The following is an 18928-nucleotide window of genomic DNA, read 5'->3' on the forward strand; positions in this document are numbered from 1 at the left end:
ACTCCACAACCGGAAGGCGCCGCGTCACCAGGCGCCGCCGGCCCTCCATATACATCGACTGCCTCAGGACCTACACCTCCTTTGGCTCCTTTGGCGTCGTCTTCCTCGGGACCACAATCGCAGGCAAATGCAACGCCACAGTCATTATACATGAATACACATACCCTTGCGGGTGACCAAATTCAAGATCGAAGATTTTCTGGCGGAGATACCCTCGATGAGCCGGTCCTCGAGACATTGATGCGCGATGTCCGGGCAGTCGGGCGGAGAGTGAAACAGGTTCTTTATCCAAAGGTCAACGCCAATGTTGATGTTGAAAGTGGCCAAATTATTCGAGATTGGGATCTATGGTGAGTTCAATCTAATTGTGTCTGTTTAAATGTCCAGGTTCTGACGTTGTCTTATTTAGGGGCCCACTGGTTTTCTGTCTCTTCCTTTCCTTGGCTCTCTCCATTTCTGCACCTGCGCAGCAAGCGTCGCGCGTATTCTCCGGCGTCTTCGCGTTCGTATGGATCGCAGAAGCCTTCGTCACGCTCAACATAAAACTTCTCGGTGGCTCAATCTCGTTCTTCCACGCCGTCTGTATCCTCGGCTACGCGCTATTTCCGCTCGTCCCAGGCGCTATTTTCTCACTTATTGTTAAAAGCATGATTATTCGGTTCCCAATTGACGTTGCGTTGATTGTGTGGTCGCTGTTTGCTTCAATGCGGACGTTGAAGGGGGCCGGCGTGCGTGAGGGAAGGGTTGTATTGGCGATGTACCCCGTCTGGCTATTTTATGGATGGTTAGGATGGCTGTGTGTGATTACGTAAATCGATATGTGGAGCATCTGCGTAACATTATTTTGCAGAGTGCGAAAAGGGTTATGAGAAATTGTATAGACGAGCCTTGAAAAAAAAGATCAGAATGGAAATTGGATGATTATATAATTTAATCGTCCTTATGTTGCCTCTTGTTTTAACGCGTCTATTGAACGGTTCGAGCTGAATGTACGGTAGTTCCGACGAAATCGGCGGGCCAGATGCAGTAGCAAGTAAAGACGTAGAGGGCCATTCGCCAACTATCACAAGTCGTTAAATCAGCGCGTTCCATGGATTGGAGGGTGTACATTGTTTGCCGAAAATGAGATTTATCAGAATGTCCTGCACTGGTCACAGTAATATGGCAGGCATATATCGACAGCGTTTCAACCAATGCGAGTCCGCCGTCCACAAAAGCCCAAGGCTACCGAAACTTATGCAAAACTCGTAATCCCTTGTGAGACAGAGTCGACCGGTCAATTGTCGACAGATGCATTTGCCAGAAAACGACTAATGGGTTCGCAATCCGGTTGCATTTCAACTGAACCAGCGTAGTGCCAGTTTCGAACCAGTTTTCATACTCGTACTATTGAACCTCACCGCTCGGGGACAGCTAGCATCACGTCTCACCTCCGTGAAGACACGCAGCCCCAGTGTCACCCGCTTGAACGCAATGGACTTGCGCTCAATAATCAACGCAGATGGCACCAATTCGCTGTCCTCGCCCTCCTCAACACCGCTCGCCCCGCCACCGCCCCCACTACCGCATCCTACTCGACGGACATCATCAATCGCAGATTTACTAGACACACCGGACACGCCGCCACCAATTCCATCTCCTACCATCACATCCACGCCGTCACTTGCAACTGGAACGCCAACGCAACAAATGTTGCGGGCCGCTTTGTCGCCGAGAGTATCGCCGACGTTGGTGGCGCGATCGTTGCATACGCAGACTTCGTCGCCTACAATCACTTCGGCGCAGGCACCGCCATTCTTGAGCGCACGGAGCAGGAGTATGAGCATCACGAGTATCACCGCGGCAGAGGACGTGCCATCGCGGAGAGGAAGTGTGTCATCGACGGGAACGACTACGAATGGGAATCGTGGTGAGATCAAAGATGATAGTCCTTCTGTGAGCACCATGAACTCACCTGAAGTAACCACCAGCCATATCAAACCTAGAGACGGCTCTACATCGTCGCGAGTAAATTCCAAGGCAGAAGTAGGCACGCCACCAAAGAATGCGAAGAGTAAGCCGAGGCGATATGTCTCCCCGCCGATATACGCGCGCAAATGGACAACAGATTGGAGATCGTTATACAACGTAGCAGGAAACGGTGTGAGTAACGGCAGCAAGCAGTCTGGAAACGGACGCTCATCGAAGTCGCCCTCACCAGAATCTGCTGCACATGTGTTCAAGAGAGAGGATGGCGTTCACGACGACCTGGGGTCCCCGACGAAGAGGGAACGGTTTGGCACGTTTACGAATGTAGAGCCGTATGAGGATTTGACTCGAAGAGTGTCGAGTTGGATATATGCCAACGTGGTTGACATGGCCCCAGATGTGCAAAATCAAATCGAAGTAATTATTATCTATTGTTGTGCCAAGGTTCTGCCCGGTAGTTTGCTAATGGCTGGTAGATTGAAGCGAAAATTGGAACTATCTTGTCAAAGCAGACGCAGCAGCGCTTGTCACTACCGGTCGACACAGAGACGTTACTGAACACCGACATGCTTGCCGGTACAATCGAATTTGAGTCCGATGTCGGTGGCCTGCAGCATCAAGCCTACAACGTGTTTCTAAATACATGCTTGCAGAAGTCGGAACAGTGGAAAACGCCGATCAGGTATTCTCACACGAAGCAGCGGGATGTTTTCTACAGCTTGGCGCCGCAGCCGGGATCTAATCGTAGGGTATTGTCACAACTTCATGTGCCTTAGACGACTGGGATTACTAACAGAGATTTAGGGCGAGAGATTACGTGTATCTTTAGACCTGAAGTCGGAAAAAGTCATTCAGAAAATTGTGAAAATTCGTGTTCGTGACTTGATGATTTACTTTCCTGGGTCGAAGTATGACGTCCGAATATCACTGAATATTGAAAGACCGGGTATGTTTGTGTCAATTGGTGTCATCGCAGCTTATTAATTGACACAGAATCTATGGTTCCATCGCTTCAAGATAAACTCAATAATGATCGGGTCAAGGATAGAGTCAGCTATAGCCATCAAAATAGTCAGATAGATCTGACACAAGTAACGGCACCAGACGTATGTCCTGTGACATAGATTTTTGGTGATATTGCGAAAGGTTACTAATAGTCTCGATAGAGAAAAACACATGAATTAGAGGTCGAGTTGGATATGAAGGACACGCTGCAGCACATTGCTCGGATAAAATCCGGCATACCGGAGGACGACTACGAGGAGGGCATCCGCAGATTTTTGGATAATGTGCGGATCCTGGTGCGCAGAGGCGGGTTAGATCTCAAATTCAATGAATAACACCATTGTATGATAATAATACGGAGACGATTTGTGATCTGGGGGCGTATTCTGCGATTAATCTGACGTGTATATTATTATTACTGTTAGTGTTGTATTCTGGGTTGTTAGTCTAAATTGCGAAATGTATCGTTTGTGTGCCATCTGTATTGTGCTTAAAAATGCTAATCAGTTGTCAATTGCGAATGTCGATGATTGAGTGCAACCACAGTTGGATCACCGCCGCATCGGAAATAAGTGGCTTCTCTTCTGACGTGATTCCTAGGCTTCGGATATAGCGGGTATCGGCGGCATTTCGTCGCTGTTATTACCCTGATTAGTAAGATTGCGATAGCAGCTCCTGTTTGAGTACGTATCATACTTGTCCACTGCAACTGCCGGGACATAAATCGCAGTCGACGCCGTCCTATTTCAACAATTAATGTCCATTTTTCGTCGCCTGGGTCTCCTCTCTAGCAAATCGACTCCGTCATCACTCCGTTCGTTCTCCTGTTCTTCCTTGGCAGCAATGACCTTCATCCTTCCCTCTGGCGCAATTGTTCCTGTTCCTGGGTTCGGCACTGGTACAAAGTGGTACAAGTCTGGCGATCCCAGCATCGACCGTAAAGTCGTCGACGCCGTTGTCTCTGGCCTTAAGGTCGGCTACCGCCATATTGACGGCGCAGAGGTCTACGGCACTGAGGCCGAGATTGGCCTCGCAATCAAGGAGTCTGGCATCCCGCGCGACCAGATTTTCGTTACCGGCAAGATTCTTCCCAAGATCGCCAACCCGCGCGCAGCGTTCGAGGAGACCCTCAAGCTGATGCAGCTCGACTACCTCGATCTCTATCTCATTCACTCCCCCTTCTTCGACGAAAAGTCACACGGCATCTCCATTGAAAAGGCCTGGGAAATCTTGTCCGAGCTCAAGGGTGAGGGAAAGGTCAGGGACATTGGCGTTAGCAACTTCTCGGTCGCCGACCTCGAACGCCTAAAGGACGCGAAGGAGAAAGTTGCTGTCAATCAGATCGAGTTCAACCCATATCTCCAGAATCAAACACCTGGTATCGTGGATTACTGCCAGAAGAACGGCATCATCCTCGAGGCCTACACGCCTCTCGGCCCGCTCGTACCTGCTGCCAAAGGCGGTCCTCTTGACCCAGTGGTCAACAAACTCGCGACAAAGTACGGTCGCGACGCCGGTCAGATCATCTTGAAGTGGGTTATACAGCGCGGCATAATTCCCATCACCACATCCGCCAAGGTCGAGCGACAAAAGACTAACTTGGACCTCGATGACTTCACGCTCACGTCTGAGGAGGTCGAGGAGATCGACCAGGCTGGTAGCAAGAAACATTTCAGATTATACTGGGCCGATAAGTACATTCCGTAGGTAGATTTGTATCGACTGACTATTTGGGCATGGTTTTATGCATCCTAGAATAAATAAATAGCATCAAATTATCCATACTATAAACAGCTAATGCTACTTTAATAGCAAGACTGTCATTAATGTGCCTTTGCTTATCAATATTTACATTAATCACGCAGTCTATCTCGTCTCCTGTGATGTCCATCTCTGTCTCGATCCCCATACTTTCTGTCCCCATCCCTGTATTCTCGATCGACGTACTCACGACCACGGTGCCTGTCCTGGTCATGGTCCCTGTCGTACTTTCTCTCACGCTCATGATCTCTATCATGGCTATGATGGTGACGACTCGAACGAGAACTGTACTTCTCGTCGCGAGACTTATGCACGGAGCCTGGCTGGTAATTACCGCTTCTACTGCGACTGGTCACCTTTTCTATCCGGCCACTAGGCTCGCGCGTTTCATGTCGTCCTCTCATCGCCATGAGTTCCTTCAGTCGTTGTGGATTATTTCGAATCGCGTTCACCAGCGCTTGCTGTTCCTTCTTGACGACCAGCATAGGATCCTCCCGAACTTTACTCGCAATATCCTTTGAACTGTTCGAAGAACTCGTCGTCTTCATAAACGAATCCGCCTCTTCCTTTAACGACCCCATCCCTTCACTCTGATTTAGCAATTCCTCAACCGTATTTTTCCCCATCAAAAACGCTTCAACTTCAGACGTAACGCCCATATTGCCACCCTGAGGCGCAGAGTACATCCACTCGACTCTATCCACCCGCTTTTTCCCACCTGCTGCCTCCTGAAGTGCCTGTAGCTCATTCCGCTCACGTTCTTCTTGGATTTCGCGCTGCCGCTCGGCGATTTTCTTACGCTCTTCGAGGGCTTCTTGTTCACGCTTCCAGACGGCTTCTTGGTTGCGCATCAAACCTGGATGCCAGGATTTCTTGAGATTGAGATCGCCTCCCATTTTGTATAGGTAAACAACTAGTAAAGTGGTAGTAACGTACGTAGAAGTATGGTGCGGAAGATTGTAGATTATAAATTAATATTGACTAGATGCTGCCTGGATGATAGGAGTTCAAGTGACAATTGTGGAGGGAACCTGTTCGGGTTAGGGCTGGTCTTGCGCCACTTTCGAAATAATCACTAAGATTATTATGTGTGTCAGTTAGACTCTTGCCTACCACCCGTACTCTTGGATGGGTGATCACACAACTTGAAATGAAATATATATCCACTATTCCATATAAATTAAGGAGGTCCATGTGGTATCTACCAACCATTCCTCTTCGGGATCAGGAAAAAAGTACACCTGATGGAGAGTTGAAGAGAAAGCTTACCTACTACAACAAAAACCATTTAGCGGGTTAGGGTTCTCTTGCCACAGAAATTGTTGTTAAAGCTTGTCAAAACGTTTTAAGGTTAGGGCTTCACTCGCTCCCACAGTTTGTGAAGTTTACTTACGTCGGGTGAAGCAGAATAGCGGACACAAATCGAGACATTACTGCATCATTGCGTCTTACATCCAACTTCTATTCATTTTATTGTACATTGTTTGTCAGTTGGCACATTTCTGGCAACAGAATTTAAAGTGGGATTTGTAGATGTCGGCGCTTGAGAATATGTTTGATTCGGATCCGGAGGAGGACGGTCGGCATGAAGGAGACCTGCTAGAGCAGCCGCGACGACGGGAACGGCCTCGCGAAGTGGATCACGATGATGAGGACGAGGATAGCGATGTTGCTGCGAATTCACCAGTTCGTGGCGAAGAGAGGTCGCGAGGTGGTGATGTAGAACGCGCTGGTGGCGAGCGAGACGATGACCAGGATGAAGATGACGATGAAGACGATGAAGAAGATGAAGAAGATGAAGAAGATGAGGATGATGAGGGCGACGAGGATGGGACTGTATGATTACTTTTGAGTTGTATTCGCCGGACACTATGCTAATTAATTTGCCTTGCAGAGACGACGGAAAAGACCTCGTCGCGAACGACGAAATCAATTCCTTGATGTCGAGGCTGAGGTCGATGAAGACGAAGAAGAATTAGAAGAGGACGAAGACGAGCTAGGTCGAGAAGGTGCGTTTCTGCTTGTGGTGTTTTTGGAATTCGAGTGGCTTACAGCATACAGATGGTTTTATTCAGGACGAAGGTCACGAAGGCGATTTTGAACGAGTAGATGACAGATTGCATCGTGAAGTTGACCGCCAGCGCGCCGCTATCGCTGAAGCCGATGCTGAGCGTCTCGCGTCGGAGTACCGAGAGAAATACGGCCGCTCAGCTGCCTCAAAGTATCGTGGTGAGATGAACGTAGTACCCCAGCGTTTGCTCGTTCCATCCGTTAAAGATCCGAACATTTGGGGCGTCCGATGTAAGCCTGGAAAGGAAAAAGCGATTGTTCGAACTATTTGGCGTAAGAAGACGAGCTTGCAATATTCCAATCATCCTTTGGAGGTCTTGTCTGCTTTTCAACGCGACAATTTCAGTGGATATGTTTACCTCGAGGCACGGAAAATGGCAGACGTGGAGTACGCATTGAAGGGTATCGTGAATGTCTACGCCAGGCAAATGATTCTTGTCCCGATCCCAGAGTATACCGATCTTTTGCGTGTCAACAAAGGTTCCGATGTCGAGCTGATTCCTGGATCATACGTCCGGATCAAACGAGGAAAGTATCAGGGCGATCTTGCTGTTGTTGAAGATCTCAGTGAAAACGGCTTAGAAGCGCAGCTGAAACTTGTTCCGCGATTAGATTATGGTCGTACGCAGGAAATTCTGGGACAGGCGGGTATTGATGGAAAACGGAAGCGGGCTGCCAAATTGTCTTCCAGACCCGCCGCGAGATTGTTCTCTCCTATGGAGGCGCGGATGAGTGATCCCAAGAACTGGCAGCAGCGACAAGCGAAGGATAATCATTACATTTTCCAGGGCGAAGAATATATCAATGGCTACTTGATCAAAGATTTCCGGATATCCCATTTAATTACCGAGAATGTCGAACCCACACTTGAGGAGGTCACGAAGTTCTCATCCACCGCCGACGACGAAGGCATCGACCTGCAGTCCTTGGCACAGAGTCTCAAGCAAGCCTCATCCAATGGTACATTCCAGCCTGGTGACCACGTTGAAGTCCACGAAGGCGAGCAGACTGGTGTTTATGGTCGCGTTGTGTCGATTGACAGAGACATTGTCTCTATTCGTGCGGAAACTGATGGGTTGAAGGGACAGCTGGTTGAAATTCCATCCAATAGTTTACGGAAGAAATTCAACCAGGGAGATCACGTCCGTGTTATCGGCGGAAAATACAAAGATGAAACCGGTATGGTCGTTCGAATTAAGGACGACGTTGTTACCATAATCGGAGATTTGTCTATGGCTGAGATCACTGTGTTTTCCAAAGATCTGAAAGAAGCGTCAGATATTGGCGGCAGAAATTCACTTGGGAAGTACCAGATACATGACCTTGTGCAACTTAGTGCCAATAACGTTGCGTGTATTATCAAGGTTGAGCGAGACGCATTCAGAGTTTTGGATATTAACGGTATTGCACAAACGATTTTGCCATCTGCTATCGCTATGAAGGTGGATAATAAGTTTTCATTCGCTACTGACCGGAATGGCTCCGAGATTCGAGTAGGCGATACCGTGAAGGAAACGGATGGTGAGGGTCGCCAGGGAGTGATTTTGCACATTTATCGTACATATGCATTCTTGCATGATCGGTCTCAGAATGAGAATGCCGGAGTGTCACTTGTTCGTACGCGAAACGTCACAGCTATTGCTGCTAAGGGGGGAAGAATTACTGGTAGTAACAACGGTCCAGATCTTGCCAAGATGAATCCGAAAATGCAGCTAGGTGCCGACCCACAAGGAATGTTGCCTCCAACAATTCCACGGCAAGGCGGTCGAGATCGGACGATTGGCCAGACAGTCAAAGTTAGACAGGGTCCATATAAGGGACTGTTAGGTATTGTTAAGGATGCGACGGATACTGTTGCACGTATTGAGTTACATTCCAAGAGCAAAATCATTTCAATTGAGAAGACGAAACTAGGATTTGTGGATTCTCGGGGCGACAAGACAGTCTCGTATGAAGAATTTATTACGCCAAAGAAGTTTCTCAATGGCAATGTTGCTCCTATGCCCCAATATCAAGGTGCCGCGACTCCCAGCTGGCATGGTGGACAGACTCCAGCTAGGACGCCGGCTTGGGCAACATCTGGAGATTCCCACGGAGGGAGAACTCCAGCTTGGGCAGCGGGAGATGGCGGACGGACACCGGCGTGGAGTGCATCGTCTCGCACGCCGGCATGGAGTGCTGGTGCGAAAACGCCTGCTTACGGAAGTAGTGGCAACCGGACACCTGCGTAGGTGTTTTTGTTTTCATGTTGATATTTTGTTCTTTTGCTGACCTAATGGACAGCTGGAATCCTGGGGCGCGGACTCCTGGCCGGTCAGCGTGGGATGCTGGCGGCAGAACCCCGCGGGAGGTCTCTGGTTCGCGGACCCCTGCGTGGAATGACGAGTCATCGGCCCGCACGCCTTGGGAGGATCCGTCGTATGGACGGACGCCTGGGGTAAGTATAGTGGTCCGATATCGTATTATGTGGTTGGTTATTAAAGTCTATCTAGGATTACAACGCCGCTACTCCTGGAGCCATTTCGGCGCCAACTCCAGGTGTTATCTCTGCGCCTACACCTGGCCGGTGGGACGATATTGCGACTCCAGCGGTGTACGACGCGAAGACACCAGGTATTATGGCGCAAACGCCTGCTGCTTGGGGAGACGAGCCGGAGACGCCACGATATGCGCCGGCGTCACCTTAGATGGCGAGTTTGAGGGAAGGATGGTTTGTTGTATTATATGTGAATTGAATGTACATTTACTATAAGTATGGTACCGTAGCGTATCTGTAATGCATGGTCTCTTCTCTCTCAACAGCTACCATATTTTGTGTAAATATGTGTGCGTATTCTGGAAGGCTGTCTGCCAGAGGAGTCGCGTAGGTAATTTGTTGGGTATTTCAATGTCCCATCGAAAACAAACACAGTTCACCAAACCGACATTGACCTGCGGCTGCTCACGTCTCCAGATTTAGTGCTCTGTTTGTTAATTGGGGTCACATTTGGCCTGTATTAATATTTCACAATGGCATTCTCCTCTTCGATCCTGGACACTTATCTATCGACTGTGCATTCCAGCAAGGTAGTGGCCTATGCGTCTCTGTTCTTCGCCGCCATCGGTGTTGTGAAGTACGTTGCCTTTGGACTCAAGCTCACGAATTTGTTCCTTCAACTCTTTATTCTGTCCGGAAAGAGCGTACGTTGTTTGTTAAATTGCGTTTATGTTACTTAGGACGATCGAGCTAAATTTGGATGTGCAGTTGAAGAAATATGGTGCTGGTAACGGCGCCTGGGCATTAATCACCGGTGCATCGGATGGCATCGGCAAAGAGTTTTCACTCCAACTCGCCAAGAAAGGTTTCAATGTCGTACTAGTTTCACGAACTGAATCCAAGCTTGTAGATCTCTCCTCTGAGATCAACATGAAATACAAAGTCGAGACAAAGATCCTGGCCTTTGACTTTGCCGAGAACAAGAGCTCCGATTATGCAGCATTGGCAGCGCTGATCGAGCCACTTGATGTTACTGTTTTGATTAACAACGTTGGACAGTCGCATTCAATTCCTGTTCCGTTCGCTGAGGTGGACGATACGGAGTTGACAAACATTATCGCAATCAACGATTTCGCGACGCTCAAGGTGACCAAACTCGTCATCCCGAAATTGATTGCGAAGAAGAAGGGTCTAATTTTAACTATGGGATCATTCGGTGGCTTGTTCCCAACTCCGTATCTGTCCGTGTACTCCGGCAGCAAGGCCTTCCTGCAACACTGGAGCACTGCTCTGGCCGCAGAATTGAAGCCCAACGGCATCGACGTCGAACTCGTGCTTTCATACCTCGTCACTTCGGCAATGAGCAAGATCCGGAAAAGCTCGACATTGATTCCGAATCCGAAGATGTTCGTCGCGAGCACGCTGTCGAGCATCGGATTACAGAAGGGTGCGCAGGGTCGCACGGCTACGAGCACGCCGTACTGGAGTCATGCGATTTTCCAGTTCTTCGTTGAGAGTACTGTTGGAATTTGGTCGGGTATTGTGTCGAATCAGAATTTGCAGATGCATATTGCCATTAGAAAGAGAGCATTGAAGAAGGCGGACCGAGAGAAGAAGGGCTTGTAGCTTGGTTAAAGTATGACAGAGGAGAATGAGATGGCTACGTGTATTCGTCATGAATATTGAAGTGTAACAAATAAGCAAAGTTGTACATAATTAACTTCAATACACGAAGGAAGTGAGTGATGAGAATGTGATATTCCAACTCCTCGACCAGAGGAATTATATTTCTCCGAAATTTATTGTGATCATTTTTTTGGCGTCTCAGCCATGCTGGTGATGGGTTAGGGCAATGTTCGCACCCCACAAGAAAACACGGTGTGTTGATTTTTCAGTACTTCATCGAACGCTGAGCCGCCGAGTTCGAGCGTGTTATGAGACACTTTAGTTAAATGATGGCATTTTCTGCGTCGATATATCCGAAAGTTCCTTTTGCTACTGTTGGTCCTGATTCGGGATCACGACTGGGTGCGAGTGTGTCGTCGCCTGCCATTGCTAGTTCTACCGTAGGCGAGCAAGTGATCGGGCAACCTGGCGGATTTCCACAGACACCAACGCCAGGAACGCATGGACCCGGGTCGCTTCCGAGGAGCCTGTCGCAGCAGCAACTTTACCAGACACCGCGGCGTGGAAACAACAGCCTCCAACCTCTGCATGGGCAGCAGCAACAGCAGCAGCAGCAGCAACAACTACAACCACCACAACCACAACAACAGCAACAGCAACAGCAGAGCACTCTGGATGGACGACTGGTTACCACTTCACCCACTGGTCAGGTCATTACGATAGCGCAGCAAGATGCAGTCACGGCGGCTCCACAGACACCAATCGAAATAGCACAGCGACATGTAAACCAGTACATCGAGCGTGATAGTAGGTACCCCGATCTTGACCGGATCATTCAGCAGAGTCAGCTGTCCGACTACCCGTATGGTCCGGCTGACCCTGGGGCTTTCACTCCCTTCACGCGGACGCGAATATCAAATATTCCGGATATCATTTTTGAACAATATAACAAGACGGAATGCTACACAAAAATGGGCCTATTTCCACAACTGCAGCGTGCGTGGATTACGGTCGACAATCGCTTGTATTTCTGGAATTATTTGAGTGGGCAAGACTTTCTCTCATTCGAAGATTTAGCACATACAATTTTATCAGTGCAGCTAATCAAACCGCAACGGGGAACGTTTATAGATTCAATCAATTATTTGCTGCTTCTCGCGACGCCACTTGAGTTTCATATTCTTGCTGTGTCTTTCACAAATAATGATCTACAACTATATGACACTGGAATGGTTGTCTCGATTAAGGGTTTGGACGTGAACGCGATCGAGGGTAGTGATAAAACTGGGAGAATATTCTTCACAAGTCGTGGATCACCAGATTTGTGGGAAATCACATACTCCAATACAGAAAGCTGGTTTAGAGGGAAGTGTGCAAAAGTGTGTCATACCAAGAGTGGATTATCTGGATTCTCACCGTCAATGGGCCCTCTATCGCCAATCACAAAGATGATTGTTCCCTTTTCTTCCTCGTCTGTGCTGTCGTCTATCTTGCCCTCGAGTCATTCAGGTGGGTACGTTTTGAGTCTTGTGTAAATGTCAGGTGCTGACATTGGTTCGATAGAAACAATTGTCGGCATTGTGGTTGACGATACGCGGTCGTTGGTGTACACACTATCGTCGCGGTCAACTCTCCGAGCATATCACATGTCAAGTTCGGCAGATCTTACACTAGTTATCACCTATACATACGCTTCAATCTCTTCTCATCTACAAATGATCAACGCCACTTCGCCGCTCCTTGATCCCCGCAGCACAGCTATCGTCTCTATACATTCAGTTCATCCTACAGAAAGTACACAGATCCATCTCGTCGCAACTACTTCAACAGGCTGCCGACTATTCCTTCGTGCTGCCAGAACATACGGTTTCGGATTTACAAGTACTGAGTCAGCGCCACCTACCACAATGCAAGTTATCCAGGTACGTTTTCCGCCTCGGGATTCGATGACTCAGACTGCATCGAGATCCACATTACTTAAAAAGACCCGTTTTTCCAAAATATTTGCACCTGGATATTTTTTCGCAGTCAAGGAGGGCACTACATCGGACTCACTGTTTGTATCTGCTCCTGATGCCTGCAGAATACTTAGACAGTCATTGACTTCACCGTCTGCACCGCAGTTTCTTGAGAACGCAGTTTGGGCGGATATTGAAGGGTTCGTGCAAGCTATCGAGCTATTGACGCCAGAGTTCCAAGTATCCTCTAGGCCAGAGGGATTCGGTAACGAAATTTGTGGGCAATATATTCTTCCACCGGCAGAGGTTGCTGTGCTGACGAATACTGGTGTTCATATTTATACCAGACGATACATGGCGCAAACGTTCATACAGAGTAATAATCTGCGGCAATTCATTGAGTTATATGGTCGCGGGGAGACATGTTGCACGTCATTAAGTGTCGCGGCATCTTCTCAGTGGCCGTTGGATGCTCGAGAACTAGCTCGACGGGCATATATTGAATACGGTGGCAAGGCGCATGTACGAGATGACATTTACGGCGTGGTTGAGCTCTCTATTGATAGCATCCAACTTAGTGGCAGATTCGATGGTTTGGGAATGTACATCGCTCGAATAGTCCGACCCATCTGGCGCACGCCGATTTTTAAGATGACCTTATCTGCTGATAAGGGGCAGCATGTTCGTTCCTTCGCAAGCAATATCTCGGCAGACAAGTTGAATAATTACCATATTCTCCTTTTAGAACTGTATGACTTTTTGGATCAGAACCGGAATTACATAGATGGTCTATCTGGCCCAGATATAGTCCTCGGTGGGTTCGGTAGTGGAAGGAGTGACGAGCTGGCGTTGCAAGCTGAACACCGCGGAATGTACGCACTCCTTCAGCTAATCGTGAATATGCGAGAAGGCATTTCTTTTGTCGCCCTGGTGGCTGGGGAACCGAAGAAGCTGAACGAAATCATGGCGAATCTTTCAGAGGAGACACAAACTCGAATTGCGAAGCTCACATTCCACGACCTTTTCACAACCAGCGAGGGCGCTGAGCTCGCGAAAGACCTTGTAGCAGCTATTGTAAATCAGAGTATTACAGCTGGCGGATCAGTCGATTCGGTTGTTGATATCCTACGCAAGAGATGCGGATCTTTTTGCTCAGCTGATGACGTCATACTGTTCAAGGCTATGGAATATCTGCACAAGGCGAAGTCGGTCGCGGCAACGGATCCTGATTTGAAGCTGCAGTATCTCCGAGAAAGTGTGCGATTGCTCGAGAAGGCGGCGGGGACCATACTTTTCGATGACTTGCAAGGAGCTGTTGCGGAGCTGCTGTCTTTGGAATTCCACCCTGGTGCCGTCGAAGTTGTATTGAAGGCGGCTACAGAAGCCGATCGTGGGAACCTATCGCTGGGCTTCTTTTCAGATGGAATGCCAGCATTGGACCCGCGAGAGGAATTATTCACAAAGCGAGTGCAGTGTTATAACCTGGTATTTGGTATCTTAGAGGATGTAGATGCCAGAGCTGCGGAATCTGAGGCATCTCTACAGCAGCAACAGCAACCGCTGTCACCGGGAGGCACGACTCCGGCGACAGCGCCACTTCCGATTACGGCCCTACAGACTGAAACATATGCGGTCGCGTACTCATCCCGCGATGAACTGTTTCACTATCGGTTCTATGATTGGTATGTCTCCAGAGGGTTGGCGAATCGCCTGCTAGAAGTCGATACACCTTATATCGAGTCTTACCTCGAGCGGAACTCAGCCTCGAACATTGAACAAGCGAATCTGATGTGGCTTTTCTACGCAAAGAAAGATGAATTTTATAAAGCCGGCCAGGTGCTCTATCGCTTGTCGCAGTCAGGTTTTGAGCTACCACTTGGTCAACGAATTGAGTTCTTATCGCGCGCACGGGGATTCTGCAATTGCTATTGTCCGCCGGGACAACGGCAAGCGATGCTGCGGCTGCTGCAGACGACGCAGGATGAGCTCACCGTGGCGTTCATACAAGACGATATCCTGGGTAGAGTGAAGACTGATGAGCGGTTGGCAAAAGATGAAGACAAGAAGGTCGAGTTGCTGGATAGGTTAGATGGCAAGGTGTTGAATTTATCAATTTTGTATAATGAATTTGCGAGTCCGTTGGGATATAAGGATATTTGCGAGGCGATTATCAAAGCGGCAGATTATAATGGATAGATTCAGCTGAGCTGTGTTATATGTTAATATGTAAATGTATATCTCTGTAATTATATTGTGGCATGTAGCAAGAGTATTAGACAGTTTCTATGCATTGGTATGAACGATTGCGTATGCTTGCACTTAATTCACCAACGTTTGATTAATCCAACTCTTGTGAGAAATTTAGTTAAAACGATTATCGCGCCAATTAGTTTCACAACGGCTTCTGCGGTTCTGACGCCGGGATCCAAATTCCAGGGATGATCAAAAAGAATGTTTGTAAGACGTCGGATATTTGCGCTAGATATGACGACATCTGTAGTATTGGACACAGATGGGTCGACGTGCAGGTAGACATCGACTAGTAGCTCAATGAGAGTTTGAACTGAGGGGTCGACCAGATCTGGCAGTATGTTCGAAGCGTTAACGGATATTGTCGTTGGCTGCATTGTTAGATAGTACAACAGTGTCATCTATGTGCAAAATATGTGAATGTCTGAAGTCGCTTCAACATGATGGCGAATGTAGTAAATAGGCCATCGTTGTGTTTTGAATCAGCCTGCACCTAACTATACGAAACAAAGCGAAAACACAAACATTACGGCTTTTCCATTCAACACAATGTCACCAAAATAAAGTTGAAAATAATACAAACCCCAAAAATATCAGTGCAAATTCTTTCAATTGTCCATTACAAATGCAAATTCTTACATCATACCCCTTCTTTCCTGTAATGTCGCCAATATCCTCCTACTTTCATCCCTCCTATTATCCACAAACTCCTGCACATTCCGTTCCATGGCCTTTGCGAAATCGAGCAATTCGTTATAAAACTTTACGCCCTTTTGTTTGCCATGGTACACATCGCTCCAATTCTCAAACGCTTTCTTGAACCGCTCTATGGTGAAATCTTTGCGATGATCTACAGAATCGAGCTGCGCACGACGTTCTTTGATAAATGGGTTATCTAGGATAGCTTTCCATGCAGCAGTCAGTTCTTTGAGAGTCACTGCTTGCTGATAGATTGTGGCTGCAATACGCTTCTGATAAGGTAAGAATTTTTCAAGCTCGGATTTGAAAAGCTTCTCCTCTATATTCGGGACCTTTTTGTTCAGGATTAGCAGCGACGAGATATCGTCTTCTTGAATCTACGTATAAACGTAAGTGTGAAAATTCTGAAGAAGACGATCATGGTGACGTACCATTTCTTTCAGTTCCGTAAATACCAGACCACGTTCTTTCTTCAGTTTTGTAAGCTTTTTAAGTAAGTTCTCAACGGTCTCGGTATCCGGCTTTGCAATTCCGGAATTACCGTCCCGATCAGAAAGTTCAATATCAACCAAGCTCTTAGTCAAAGAAGATATACCCCCTGGAGATCTGAACGATGAAGCCAACTCCGGACTGTTTGGCCCCTGCGCCAGTATTCTAACATCGTTCTCGACCGGGGCATATTGCGCCTGTAACTTCCTATCTGATGTAGTAGCAGTCCAAAGCGATTCTTTAATACTGTGCAAATCAGATTGCAACGTTGTTGTCAGCGAAACAGAAGGCGATTGAGTCCAAAAGTGACCCAGCTTGGATCTCATGCTCTCTGACTCTCGTTCTTCTGCTTCAAGTTCGCGTTCGCATCGCTCGACAAGTTGATAGATATCTCGTTTCTTCTGTTCAATGTCCGCAAACGATACAGCGCCAGAAATCTGCACCGTCTGCGCCCATTGAGCAACCTTCTCATCAACTCTGTCATCCGCAAATGAGTGAGTCAGTGTCCGGATTGTTTTCAATGCAGCTGGGAGGCCGAGGTACTCCAGCGCCGTGGCTAATTCTTCCTCTGCGACATCAACCTTTTCGCCTTCGGCTCGTAAAACTTTGGCCTTTTCTTCCGAGTACATGCTACTCTGCTCAGCTACTGATACCGGAATAAGTTTCTCAAAGATATCGCGACCAATTAGTTGAGTAATGTCTTGATCCACATACAAGTCGCTCATTTGCGTTGGCTTGGCTGCCTCCAGTTGTCCGATCTCGATGACGGAGTTCGCTGCTGGAATGGTATCGTGGTATATAAAATCGTTGTCTTTCTCCATGCTTGTGAGGCTTGTTGTAAGCTGCGTATGATGCGCTGTGAGAATCTCTATAAAGGCTGAGTAAGTTGACGGTAGATACGATTTCATTGCGGCATCGCCTTTCGAGATGGCGGAGCGCAGATAGGCAATTGCTAATCCCTGTTTGCCTTTTGACGACTGCAGAAGCGCTTGCTGGTGGTTTGCGACGGAATCCATGTAGTATTGTTGAACCTTTGTAACGTTAGAGTGCACTCGAACAAAAACACAACTTGGACGTACGCTGGCGAGAGATACCCAATCTCTCTCCCCCCAGCCCTTCGACACGGCTGTACTTAATCCATCGCCTGCGGTCTTGTACATTAGACTCGCTGACTTGGCAAGCTTCGCCAGCATATTCGGCTTCGTGGTCCCTTCCACGAGCAATCTTTCAACAAAGACCTCCTGTGCTTGGGCGAGCATTAAACTTGCCAACGCTCTAACTGTATCTCTATTTAAGTCTGCGCTAGGAGCATGCAAGAAATTTTCAGCGACAAAGGTATATATGCCGGCAGCGGCCTGGAATGTCTTGTATGCGATCTTCAAATCATTGGTTTCGACAGCGATATGCGAGTTGGTTGACGCCAGGTTGAAAAGGACTGAAGCTTTCTCAAATGCAAGTGAATGCTGTGTCGTTTCTGCATGCGTAAACGCATCCATCCTTAGTGTGGTTTAGCATCACTTCTTGCTCTTACGGTTGTTGAAACGAACTACCTACCAGGTAAACCCGACTTTACATCCTCCTTCCTCGACGGGAATCCTAAGGTCCAACAGTTCCAATTGCCCATAATATTTGTACAGCAGGTCTCTTCCTGTCGGGTCTTTGCCAGCCCCCATCATATCCTGCCGTAAACGACTGAACATCTGGCATTCTTTGGAGAAGTTCTCAGAGCTGCCATACGCATTTCGGATATACGTCTGTAGCGGATACTCCCAATCGAGATCCTTCGTCGTCTTCAGTGGAATTGCTACTTTTGGCGACGTCGGCATTGTGAACAGTTAAAATGCGAAAGTTGCGATACTTGTTGATGCCGCTGAAGTGGATGAACAAGATAAGAGAAGCAAGTGACAGTGACGTCACCCACGAACTATAGGACAAGATAGAGGCAAATCGATGAATATAATGCGCGACAGTGCCTTAGTCGATTTTACCCAATAAATGTGAAATAAACTGAACAATACATGTATATATTTTTGCCGAACAAAGACTTGGTGGGCCACTTGTATTATTGGCCAAACGTCGAGCCTGAAGCATGTAGACTGAGTCCGTAGTCAGGGCTGGACCCTCCCTGACACGTCTGGCATAGCGGAATTGTTTCTACGGGTTTGTACCTTACCCCACAATCGACAATCGTAATATTGCTCTAATACAGGCCAAATGCTATCATGTTTTCTACGGCTGATCATTTAGGCTACATTTGTGATTGGTTTTTTGTCAGGAAGGTCCGCCTTCTCGAGTTACGGTAGTAGTATATGCTTCACGATGACCCGATTCAGTGTGCCCACTGTCCATACGCTGTGGCTTCTGGTCGAAACGCGACTAGAAAGATCCAGCAATATAGTCAGAATATTTTGCAGCACAGTACATGCACTTGCAATTTCCATGTAGCGAAGGTGTGGGTCAGCAGATACTGACCCCCTTTCAAAGGAGTGCAATAGTGCGAGCGAATGTGAAATAACCTTTGTACTGCTACTGGATAATGAGGCGTTGGGTATATGCGAGACCAAGTGCGTATATATGGGTCCGCAAGGATGGTCGCAAACCACATCCCCAAGTAATATAAAAACAT

At 47.8% G+C, this 18928-nt stretch overlaps 8 protein-coding genes across 8 annotated transcripts; 6 read left to right on the plus strand and 2 right to left on the minus strand.

Moving 5' to 3' along the window:
• Nucleotides 1-150: 150 nt before the first annotated feature.
• V1508DRAFT_354333 (uncharacterized protein) lies at nucleotides 151-812 on the plus strand (the record flags this gene model as incomplete). The annotated part of the gene is made up of 2 exons (XM_066936909.1): nucleotides 151-350; nucleotides 410-812. The coding sequence occupies 2 exons, from the start codon at nucleotides 151-153 to the stop codon at nucleotides 810-812; spliced, it is 603 nt and encodes a 200-aa protein (XP_066795902.1).
• A 661-nt stretch (nucleotides 813-1473) lies between these two features.
• Nucleotides 1474-3308, plus strand: V1508DRAFT_397350 (CYTH-like domain-containing protein; the record flags this gene model as incomplete). The annotated part of the gene is made up of 5 exons (XM_066938146.1): nucleotides 1474-2385; nucleotides 2445-2717; nucleotides 2773-2914; nucleotides 2962-3074; nucleotides 3135-3308. The coding sequence occupies 5 exons, from the start codon at nucleotides 1474-1476 to the stop codon at nucleotides 3306-3308; spliced, it is 1614 nt and encodes a 537-aa protein (XP_066795903.1).
• Nucleotides 3309-3816: 508 nt separating this feature from the next.
• Nucleotides 3817-4680, plus strand: V1508DRAFT_354335 (NADP-dependent oxidoreductase domain-containing protein; the record flags this gene model as incomplete). Its single annotated transcript, XM_066936910.1, has 1 exon — nucleotides 3817-4680. The coding sequence occupies one exon, from the start codon at nucleotides 3817-3819 to the stop codon at nucleotides 4678-4680; it is 864 nt and encodes a 287-aa protein (XP_066795904.1).
• Nucleotides 4679-6095, minus strand: V1508DRAFT_439313 (Pre-mRNA splicing factor-domain-containing protein). Its single transcript, XM_066942209.1, has one exon. It carries the CDS (start codon nucleotides 5628-5630, stop codon nucleotides 4827-4829), a length of 804 nt encoding a protein of 267 aa, XP_066795905.1. The 5' UTR covers nucleotides 5631-6095; the 3' UTR covers nucleotides 4679-4826.
• On the plus strand, nucleotides 6096-9603 carry V1508DRAFT_417014 (uncharacterized protein). Its single transcript, XM_066940284.1, has 5 exons — nucleotides 6096-6570; nucleotides 6629-6743; nucleotides 6796-9031; nucleotides 9088-9241; nucleotides 9297-9603. The coding sequence occupies exons 1-5, from the start codon at nucleotides 6268-6270 to the stop codon at nucleotides 9489-9491; spliced, it is 3003 nt and encodes a 1000-aa protein (XP_066795906.1). The 5' UTR covers nucleotides 6096-6267; the 3' UTR covers nucleotides 9492-9603.
• A 111-nt stretch (nucleotides 9604-9714) lies between these two features.
• On the plus strand, nucleotides 9715-11032 carry V1508DRAFT_417017 (uncharacterized protein). Its single transcript, XM_066940285.1, has 2 exons — nucleotides 9715-9984; nucleotides 10049-11032. The coding sequence occupies exons 1-2, from the start codon at nucleotides 9814-9816 to the stop codon at nucleotides 10904-10906; spliced, it is 1029 nt and encodes a 342-aa protein (XP_066795907.1). The 5' UTR covers nucleotides 9715-9813; the 3' UTR covers nucleotides 10907-11032.
• A 144-nt stretch (nucleotides 11033-11176) lies between these two features.
• On the plus strand, nucleotides 11177-15169 carry V1508DRAFT_386104 (Nup133 N terminal like-domain-containing protein). Its single transcript, XM_066937813.1, has 2 exons — nucleotides 11177-12415; nucleotides 12470-15169. The coding sequence occupies exons 1-2, from the start codon at nucleotides 11233-11235 to the stop codon at nucleotides 15058-15060; spliced, it is 3774 nt and encodes a 1257-aa protein (XP_066795908.1). The 5' UTR covers nucleotides 11177-11232; the 3' UTR covers nucleotides 15061-15169.
• A 463-nt stretch (nucleotides 15170-15632) lies between these two features.
• Nucleotides 15633-18428, minus strand: V1508DRAFT_119816 (BRO1-like domain-containing protein). The gene is made up of 4 exons (XM_066935912.1): nucleotides 17857-18428; nucleotides 17382-17799; nucleotides 16245-17333; nucleotides 15633-16190 (listed from the first exon to the last, which is right to left on the minus strand). The coding sequence occupies exons 1-4, from the start codon at nucleotides 18126-18128 to the stop codon at nucleotides 15750-15752; spliced, it is 2220 nt and encodes a 739-aa protein (XP_066795909.1). The 5' UTR covers nucleotides 18129-18428; the 3' UTR covers nucleotides 15633-15749.
• Between the last annotated feature and the right edge of the window lie 500 nt (nucleotides 18429-18928).

The sequence above is a fragment of the Lipomyces doorenjongii genome (genome assembly GCF_038497915.1).
Source record: "Lipomyces doorenjongii strain NRRL Y-27504 unplaced genomic scaffold V1508scaffold_23, whole genome shotgun sequence".
Classification (NCBI taxonomy): Eukaryota; Fungi; Ascomycota; class Lipomycetes; order Lipomycetales; family Lipomycetaceae; genus Lipomyces; species Lipomyces doorenjongii.